The 9975-nt window shown below is 35.7% G+C and overlaps 1 protein-coding gene across 4 annotated transcripts; it reads right to left on the reverse strand.

The window, feature by feature from the left end:
• Positions 1 to 4739: 4739 nt before the first annotated feature.
• Positions 4740 to 9601, reverse strand: LOC139865881 (DEAD-box ATP-dependent RNA helicase 45-like). Of its 4 annotated transcripts, XR_011765147.1 has the most exons (5): positions 9517 to 9601; positions 5825 to 9133; positions 5517 to 5628; positions 5264 to 5414; positions 4740 to 5093 (listed from the first exon to the last, which is right to left on the reverse strand). XR_011765147.1 is itself a non-coding variant. In XM_071853984.1 (3 exons), exon 2 carries the CDS (start codon positions 9114 to 9116, stop codon positions 5862 to 5864), a length of 3255 nt encoding a protein of 1084 aa, XP_071710085.1. In that variant the 5' UTR covers positions 9117 to 9133; positions 9517 to 9601; the 3' UTR covers positions 4740 to 5093; positions 5825 to 5861. The 4 variants fall into 4 exon arrangements, 1 of the variants encoding a protein (XP_071710085.1); XR_011765145.1 differs by having other exon boundaries at positions 4740 to 5414; XR_011765146.1 differs by lacking the exon at positions 9517 to 9601 and adding an exon at positions 9333 to 9408 and having other exon boundaries at positions 4740 to 5414.
• Between the last annotated feature and the right edge of the window lie 374 nt (positions 9602 to 9975).

Below are 9975 nucleotides of genomic sequence, written 5' to 3' on the forward strand. Positions count from 1 at the left end.
CAAAGTTGATCTTGCTTATAGGGTCTTCTGATGCTTTTGATTGTGATAATAGGTGAGAGCCGGTCATGAAATGAAGTTTAGCGTCGCAGGTGGAGCGGTTTCTGTGACGGAATTTGGTGAGGAGATTTTGAGGTATCCTTTGCATCCATAAGAACATGAAAAGTATGATGACAAGGATACATGCTTGGAGAATTAGATCAGTTGCCATTGTGATTGAAAAGTGTGCGATGGATGAATTTGTGAAATTAAGGTTCAGAGAAATTAAAACAATTAATCAAGATATGTAATTTGTAGTTGGTTATGGTATTATGATATATGTTATGTTGAATTTGAAGTAGATAGATATGCCTATGCTTGTACATTTTGCATTAGTATTTGTCTTCTTTGTTTGTTTATTTTATGCTTGCATCAAGTAGATATAGACATATATGTAGTTAATTACTTACATCTACTAATAAAATAAAATAAAATAACTATGTATCAGTCAATCATCGTGGTTTGTTCGGAAACAAATTAAAAATGAGGGTATGATTTAGAGACCTATGTTTACTTTATAAATAACCAAATATAAAGTGAATATTGTTTCACCGAGTGACATTTAGGTACATTGATTAACTATGTATTCATGCAGTAAAGTTTTAGATGTATAGTGTATTTTTTTAACATGAAATTTCTAAATTCCTCACTAATACATAAGACTATTTTAGTTATCTTTATTTCTAATCACTATAACTTAACTTTTTATTTTTCAAAATTTAATATTAACGTTCAAGTATATACTAGAATTGGAACACCACCCATGGAATATTACTATTCCAATATTTGCAAGGTTATTCGGATATACTCAGTTTTTATATAAAACCTTTGTTTTTAGCTTCAGATTAGCATTTAAAACAAACTTATTACTTACTTCAAAGCAATTGGATGTTATATGTGAGACTAAAACTAAGGTGTTGTGTGTTCGCAATTCGTATACCAAGCTTTGTGATATTATTGATGACTTTTATTTAATGTTGTAGTTTGATCCTTCCTGTTTGTTTTTGATATGTTTCTTGCAAGAGCACACATCATTGTTTGTCTTATCCTTAATCACTTGGAATGAGCCATTTGAATATGGTGATACAAGAATTTGCATTATGTTAAGGTAGTATAATCATGAGTAAGTCACACTATAGAGTGATTCCAAAATTCAAGTTTTTCTTTAGTCAAATAAGCTAACAATTGTGCTATTCATGTATTTTTTAGAAGGGACTCCTATTTTTAAAAAATACCTCGGTCAGCTCGCACTTTGCTTTCTTTATCTAAAAAGGCATCCGTTCTTTACTTTGTATGTTCAATTAATTAGCAATCTGTGGTACGTATTGGGTCTTCTATAGTGGTTTATTCAGTATTCCAACATATATAGACCTAAAAGTAACAATGAACTGATAAATTCTTTTAAAACATATCAATTGATAAGTTGAATTACTTAATTCACCAATATATGTTGGTATTTCCTTTTCCAAAAAAAAATATATATGTTGGTATTTTAATTGAAACTTCTTTTTGATTCTTGGAAGGTTACATTCCAATTCCAATTCCAATAACATTGATAACATATGTAATAATGGGTTGAATCAAAAGGGACAAAATGTACCAAATATTCACATAAAGGTAAAATGACAAAAATTAAGAGTTTTTTCTAGCCCTAATACTAAGAGCTTTTAGCATCCAACTTTTTTCCTACGCCTAAAAGCCTTAAACTTTTTTAAACAAACGACGTTTTTAATTAGATACAAGTTTTTTCAGTCCTCTGAAATTAACCTAGTCACCACCATAATACAATGTGTATAAAAATTACACCGACCCAAGCCAAATTGGTGGGGTAATTTTGCTAAGTGATTCTCCAGTGAAGAAACGCTCAAGAGTTGTGTCAGACATATGATAAATCCCCATATCCCTCCCTCCTCCATTTTTGCTACGTCTGTACAACACAACATCATCAGTGTAGTATATGCAATTACCCTTGATCACCCCTGAAGTGTCCTCTATCCGGAACAATGAACTATATCCAACAAATACGATTTTATTACCAAAATCATTCACTTTTGACCACTTCTTATTTTCTGAATCAAACTCAAAAACTCGAAAATTGTTTGTCTTGTAAGTCTCATAATGTGACTTTAAATCATCTATATCATCGTACATTACTTCTCTGATAACGACCAACAATCTCTTCCTTCCGTCATCATCATCCAATCCTAGAACATAAGCTTCTCTCACCTCTTCATCATAAAATTCCTTTGGTAGCTGTGAAATATCAACAATGAACATCTAACATCTGATCTTTCCCATAAACATCACATGATCGTATGTGTAACTTACAATCAAAACAATAAACTCGCCCATCATAAAAAGTTATATCTCATATACTCCAACTCCAACCTGTTTCAATAGATGTCCACTTGTCATCTCCAATACGGCAAAACCCTAACTTACTAAAACATCCCCATAACACAACCACCACGGGCGATTGACTTTGGATGAGCAGCTTGCGAACCCCATAATCCCAATTTGAAGATTCCAAAAATTCCAGAAAGGTGTCGACCTTTGGAAGATCGATTATCTTACGTGATAATGGATTTATGAGTTTAGTAGCCGTATCATCTCCAACTGTTAAGAGCCACCCACGTGAAGACATACAAAACTTACTATATGCTTCTGGTAGTCGTATCTTGCGGATCCTCTGGTTTGATAGTATATACAGTTGGCGAAACTCTTTGTCTTCTATTCTCTCGGCAAGCAAAAGGGATGGCAACCGTGAAGGAAGCCCATTGGGGTATCGGACTTTGGTTTCAATTTTTGCCGCAGCCGAACACCAAGATTTACACACGCTAGAGAAAATGAGATCATCTTCATGAAATTTGGTACTCTTCTGTGCGACCATATCAAGTAATTCAGTCAACGTATTCGACCAATCCATAGTTAATGATTAAATTGTTTTCAAAACCTGCAACAAGATTACAATTACAACTATTAATTATTACCGAGTACTAATTAACATAGTTTAGTCAAAACATTAATTACTCCTCATTCACCAATAATTCATTTTCATTACAAGAATTAAAGCATGAATTCTTTATGTAGAATCTTTTAAAAGTTCAATTTCAAAGGTTTTACATCATATATTCATTATAATCTATCTACAACAATTTTATCACAGCCAATTATAAATACATAATTAAACAGTAGTTTCTTCGTACAAACAAAGATAACTTTGAAATTGAAAAACAGCAACAAATTTAATTAATGATTAACGAATTGTAAATTAATTAAATCATATTGTAGGGAGATGAATCCAATCTTAACTTTAGTTCACACTACGAACTCGAATTGATAAATCTGAAACTTATCTTAAATTTTGTATTTTGTAATCGTTATGCAACAATAAACCTTAATCCAAGGTCTACACAACAGTTAACATAATCGACAATTTTTACATTGACAATATTAAATTAATTAAAGATTAAATTAACTAATATTAAACACCCGAAGCATACCTGTATAATGTAGAGTCGAAGTAGTTTGTTTTGTTCCAAGGCGAATTTTGCAAAGATTTCCCGTTCCTTGGAGTATATAGCCCAGCCGACGCCCCGTTCCTTGGAGTATATAGCCCAGCCGACGCCGAACATGTCAGTTTCGATGTTTATTGGGCTTTCGGCAGCTGGTCGTCTCTCAGTATTACCCCTCACAAGTATAACCATATCTGGAAATAGCAAGAATCAATATTTTACGTAGATGGGAAGGAAAATGGAGGAAAGAATTATAATTGAAAAGAATGTAAGATAATATATCCATATGATTAAATGTATACACGAAGTTAAAATATGATGATATTATATAATCATTTACCACAACATAATATAAAAAGTATATACATAACATAAAACCTTGAAAATAATATAAATTTTTAATAAAAAGAAAAAGTTGTGCTGATTTTGAAAGAGATTTCAAATTTTGTAAGTCATATATGAATAATGATGACATATGGATATTGAATGGCTATATGTATTACTCAGTGATTAATCTAGTAATTGTGCTTAATAAACGATCTGAAGGATTACAATGACAAATTTACCCTTGGACTATATAATTAAACACAAAATATCTTCGCTATCCAAAACACATTACAATAGAATTCTACCTGGCAGTCGCAAACGAAGGGTACGGATTATTATATATACCCATGACCTTGGACCTTTGACTATTTTTCAAAATAAATGTCGGATGTCTTTGGGAGAGAGATGGCAAAATGTTACCTTAAGAACATCCAAAACCATATCATATTGACACATTTTCCAAAGCTTCACATCTCAACGAGAGGCATCTTAAAAATGGAACCCTATCTTACGAAAAACAAACAAACAAATCATTCACTTGTTAACGCTATGCTTTATATAAATCATGCCCACAAGAGCATGAGTCTTGTTTTAATAAGATCTCATTATTATTATTTTCGAACTAGAATTTTTATGAAACGAAAACCACCGTGTAAAGCAAAATGCATTTACACAACATAAAACTATGACCTGGAACATTGCAAAAACAATCATGGACCGAGTCCAATGCACACTTGTTGCTTCAGCGAAAATATAACGCTTCTGCAAGTATTATATACCACTATTCTATCCAGGTCCAGAAGACGCAAATCTGATACTATTAACGTAATGAAACACTGCTGCATGTGACCCATCTCGACATCCATTTCATAAAATGATTACATAATAAAATTAGCAATGAGAAACAAGATATCAATGTAGCAGTTTTCAAATTTATATGAGTAAACAAAACTTATACAGTATTAGCTAGCGGCAGTTAATATTACACATCCCAATAGTTGGATATTCACTAGTAGATAAGAAAACTAATATAATAAAAGATAAAACAAACCACGAGAGTTTTCATAGGTAAAGTGACCACAGAGTTTTCAAAAACTGCTACAGCTTTCGATCAGTTGTATAACCAATAATAATAATGCACTGTTCTTCAATCAGATGGAATTTGATATAACGCAACAAGCTTCATCCATCCTTCACAGCGACAATCTTACAACCCTGTAATGCTAAAACCGTCAGAATCATCAATGAAATTATAATAATAAGCATGTAAACAGAACAAGTGTAGTAATTATTATAGCACACATGCACAACACAAGTAAAAAAGATAATCAATAATTGTTTTCAAAGGAATAGATCACACACACTACTAATCTACTACGCCTAACCTAATGCTGCATAATTTGCAGTGTTTATGTCTATAATCAATGCATGGCAATAAAAGGGGCCCCACATTCAAGGTAATGATGCTACATTAGAGCACTAGGTAATAACTTGAGAACAGAGTCAGAAGCAACAAAAGCACGTTCCCCCGCCAACCTACAATCAGAAATGAATGCTCAAATCAGAACAAACATTGATGATTACAAAGACACCATGTAACTCAAGACTGAAGCTTCAATATACATCAGTCAGTCATACATGCTCTTAGTGATCGCCATCTCCTGGCAGCCATTAAAAGCAATTGTCTATGTAAAAAAAGATATAATTGCTCTCAACTCATGCACAAGCCGGATCCCTCCTTCAAGCCAAGCTACAAATACGTAATAAAAACAAATAAATATAAAAGGATACACATGTTGACCCATCAATATATCATATATTATATATCTACCCAAGCAACAAATACATATCCAACAGAAAAGCATCAACATAGTACCTAATTCATAGAGAAACACGCCTAAAAAATGCATTAAATTTAATCAAAGAGCGAGCAAATCATGACGCACCTTATAAGCAGCCGATCAAGAAATACTCCAGCAATTCTCAAACAACAGAGTAACGCCCTGGTTGTGAATTTGGAAGAGATAACGCTTGTGTCGTGATGTCTTCAAGAACACGTCTCAGTTCTGCTTTGGCCCTCTTAACAGATTGTTCAGTAGCTCCTTCAATGAACAAGTAGAGTTTTTTCTCCCCTGGTGCTGGGATCCTGCCAGGTTGAACATATTGACCCCTAGTAGTAATAGCAGCCCCAGTCCATTCAGAAATCGGACCCAACGTTTCTTTATGCGTTACCTTCCACCTGGCATTTTGAGGAAAATCGTTAATCTCCAACTCTGCTTCATAATGCTCAGGCAACGAATCAGCCTGAATCCTAGCCAGATTGTGCTGCAAGTTCATGGCAGCCGCCAATGCCGCCGCCCTAGCCGCCCCTTCATTGCCAACTACACCACCAACAACACCTACGGGCACTCCGTTAGTAGGCGGTTGTTGACTGGCGGCAGCAAGGGCAGCAGCTTGAGCAAGAACCGCTTGTTGAGAAATATCACCACCCGCCTTTCGCACCCCGTCATCATCATCTTCTGAATCAGATTTATCTTCTTCAAATCCATATTCTTTAGCTTGTGCTTTCTTTGCAGCCTTTCTAACTTCATCTTCCTCATCATTAAACTTGAACCCACTCCCACCATAACCAGTCCCATGAGCTTGAACAATTCCTTGATTAACCTTTGCCATAAACGCATCAGCAAGAGCTTTTAAATCATCAGGAACAACTTGATTTGAAAGTTCCAAAGCTTTTACAAGATCTGGCGCATATCGTTCGTCTTCAGTAGATAAAAACGTGACCGCACAACCTTTTCTTCCTGCTCTTCCTGTTCGCCCAACACGATGAACATAATCTTCATAATGATTTGGAACATCATAATTAATCACAAGTTCAAGCTCCTTTACATCCAAACCCCTAGCAGCAATACTTGTCGCAATCAATAAATTGCATACGTTACTTTTAAAATCAGAAATAGTAGATTCTCTATCAGTCTGATCTTTAGCCCCGTGAAGCGATAAACAAGGATATCCATGTTTAAGCAAATCCCTAAATAAAGCATCACACTTTTCTTGAGATTGAACAAATATCAAAACCTTACCTTTTTCATACCATTCACCAAGTAACTCCAATAATCTTAAAAACCTTTCGTTTTCGGGACGCACTTCAATTAGCTGAGATATGTCTTTATTCACAACACTCCTACCACCAACCTGAATCTCAACGGGTTTATTAACAACTACTTTTCGAGCCAATACTTCAACCTGACGAGGAAAGGTAGCAGAAAAAAGTACAGTCTGACGTTTGGGTTGGGTATTTTGGACAATTCGGGTAATTTGTGGCTCAAAACCCATATCAAACATGCGATCCGCCTCATCCATAACCAAATACGAGACTCTTCTAAGATTTGTGATTTTCCCGCCACTCGTACAGAGAATATCAATCATTCTACCGGGGGTACAGACGACAATTTCAGCCCCTCGTTTCAACTCGCTGATTTGTTGGGCAACACCCGAACCTCCATAAACAGGCACACAATGGAGACCCAAAACTTTAGCAAATTTTCTTATATCGCTGTGAATCTGCTGAACAAGCTCTCGTGTAGGTGCCATTACGAGCCCAATGGGCCCATCTCCAGCTTCAAGTTCGGGCTGGGCCATTATATGTCTCAACATGGGTAATACAAACGCCAAGGTTTTACCTGAACCTGTTTTTGCGACACCTATACAGTCTCGACCGCTCATTATAACAGGTAGTGCTTGTGCTTGAATAGGCATTGGCTTATCATAATTCATCTTTTTTATAGTTTCTAATATTTTAGTTGGAAGTCCAGTTTGGGCCCACGTTTTAATCGGCTTGGGTACCTCTTTTCCATGTATCTTCAACTCCAATTCTTTTCTGTATGCAATAACTTGTTCTTGAGTCATCTTTTGAATCTCCTTTACTTCAATATAAAAATCCTTTCTAAATGGAATGTAGTCGATCTTTGAGTGGTCAACCAGCGATAGTTTCTCAACTTTTGTCTTCTTCACTCTTTTCATGAACTCATCATCATCTTCATCTTCTAAAGGATCATCGTCATTTTCAATACCAGGATATTCTGAATCGGAATCGTCACCCGGAATAATCCTGCCCATTGATCTGCCCGTACTCTTTTTTCCCTGAACTTCTTCATCTTTCTTTAAATCGGTGCTTTTTTGATCCACAACCTCTGTATTTATCAGCTTGTTAACTTCTGGTAACACCATAGTATTCATAAAAGCATCTAACGGGTCGATTTCATCCTCATCCATATTACCACCCTCATTCTGCACATCAGGAACCGTATCACCACCATTATCTAACCCATTAGCAACAACTGCATCACCATTTCGACTCGGATCATTCACATTTTCATCCACATCCATACCCTCTTCTTCATTCTCAACATGAACAGCTTCTTCATCATCCGACTCCCCATCAAGGGTCCACGTTTTACCAGCAGTTTCAGTTTCCCCTTCATTCTGTTCTTTTTCAGATTCTTCCTTCCTCCTTTTTTCCTGCCATTCCTGCACTCTTCTCCTTCTCTTCTCCATTTCATCATCCAACTTCTTTTGTTCTTCCTCCATATCCTCTTCACGACTCTTAACCGCCTTAACCGCCATATGTTCATCCACCTTTATCACATTACCATTATCCACACTTCGTCTAATCGATGTTCTGCTACTATGTTCCCTCTCTTCCTTATAATCATCATCCCTCCTCCGCCTTTTTCTATCTCTATCTTTTCCATCCTCATTAACACCATGATACCGTTCAGCTTCTTTACGTTTCTCTCGCATCTTCTCCCTATCCCTTTCTTCCCTTTCTCTTCTCTCCCTTCTTTCCCTTTCTTTCTCCCTTTCCCTCTCCTTTTCCTTCTCCCTTTCTCTTTCTTTCGCCCGTTCCCGTTCCCTATTTTCCTTCTCCCTTTCTCTTTCTTTCGCCCGTTCCCGTTCCCTATTCTCTTTCTCCTTCGCTCTTTCGCGTTCACGTTCAAGCTCCTTCTCTCTCTCCCTTACCTTTCTCTCCTTTTCCTTCTCTTTCTCCTTATCTCTCTCTCTATCTCTATGCCTCTCTTTATGCTTCTTGTCATCAAGACTCCTTTCTCTATCCCTATCTTTCTCTTTATCTCTACGTCTATCACCTCCATTACGATCCTTATCTCTATGCCCTCTCTTCAACTCATCTTTCTTCACATAATCATCCTTATTAGACTTGTGCTTCGAATCTTCCATATCGAATGGTTGTTTTCCTAAACACACAAACAAATAACCACCGGTTATTTTTATTCAGACTACAGATTAATTAAAAAAAAAAAAAAAACTATTTCTTCAATAAACAGAGTAAATATACGTCTATGTTAAGATTTTGAATTGCATTACCAACGTATAAATCAATCATAGCATATAGATAGACTGACCGGAATAAAGAATATGAGATAAAGGAATTACCTTTTTCGAGTAAGAATAGAGATATTGGATAGCTGCGGAAACCCTAATTTCTAACCTAATTCTTCAATAAACGGAGTAAATATACGTCTATGTTAAGTTTTTGAATCGCATTAACAACGAATAAATCAATCATACGTAAATAGATAGACTGACCGGAATATAGAATATGAGATAACGGAATTACCTTTGTCGAGTAAGGATAGAGATATTGGATCGCTTCGGAAACCCTAATTTCTTCAAATAGTGAAATATTATTCGTATATATATATCTGAAAATCGAGATTAAAAAAGTAGGCTGACGGATAAATTGTGAGGTAACTTTGGATTTGGATTTGGATTTAGAGAAGGTTTACGAAATTGTGAGATGCAAACTGATGACCTAAGTTTCACCCCTCTTTTTATTTGGGCGCAACTTATGCACCGACCCACCGACCCAGGTCCAGTCGGGTTCTATCACGGTATCACCTATAGTTCAACGACTGAAGTTTAATTTTAGATCTAGGGTTTTGCAAGTTTGTAATGATTGTTTGCTTATTCACCTGCTATCTTTTTACTCTGAAGAGTTAAAAAGGCTCTTAAAAGTCTAGTTTACTTATAAGGCATAACCCACTGGACCACTGGGCACTAAACCATAATTATAATT

The sequence above is a fragment of the Rutidosis leptorrhynchoides genome, chromosome 9 (assembly GCF_046630445.1).
Source record: "Rutidosis leptorrhynchoides isolate AG116_Rl617_1_P2 chromosome 9, CSIRO_AGI_Rlap_v1, whole genome shotgun sequence".
In the NCBI taxonomy this organism is placed as follows: domain Eukaryota; kingdom Viridiplantae; phylum Streptophyta; class Magnoliopsida; order Asterales; family Asteraceae; genus Rutidosis; species Rutidosis leptorrhynchoides.

Bases quoted from the DNA above. Each gene is read 5' to 3' on its own strand.
- LOC139865881 (XM_071853984.1), bottom strand. From the start codon at position 9,116: ATGGAAGATTCGAAGCACAAGTCTAATAAGGATGATTATGTGAAGAAA.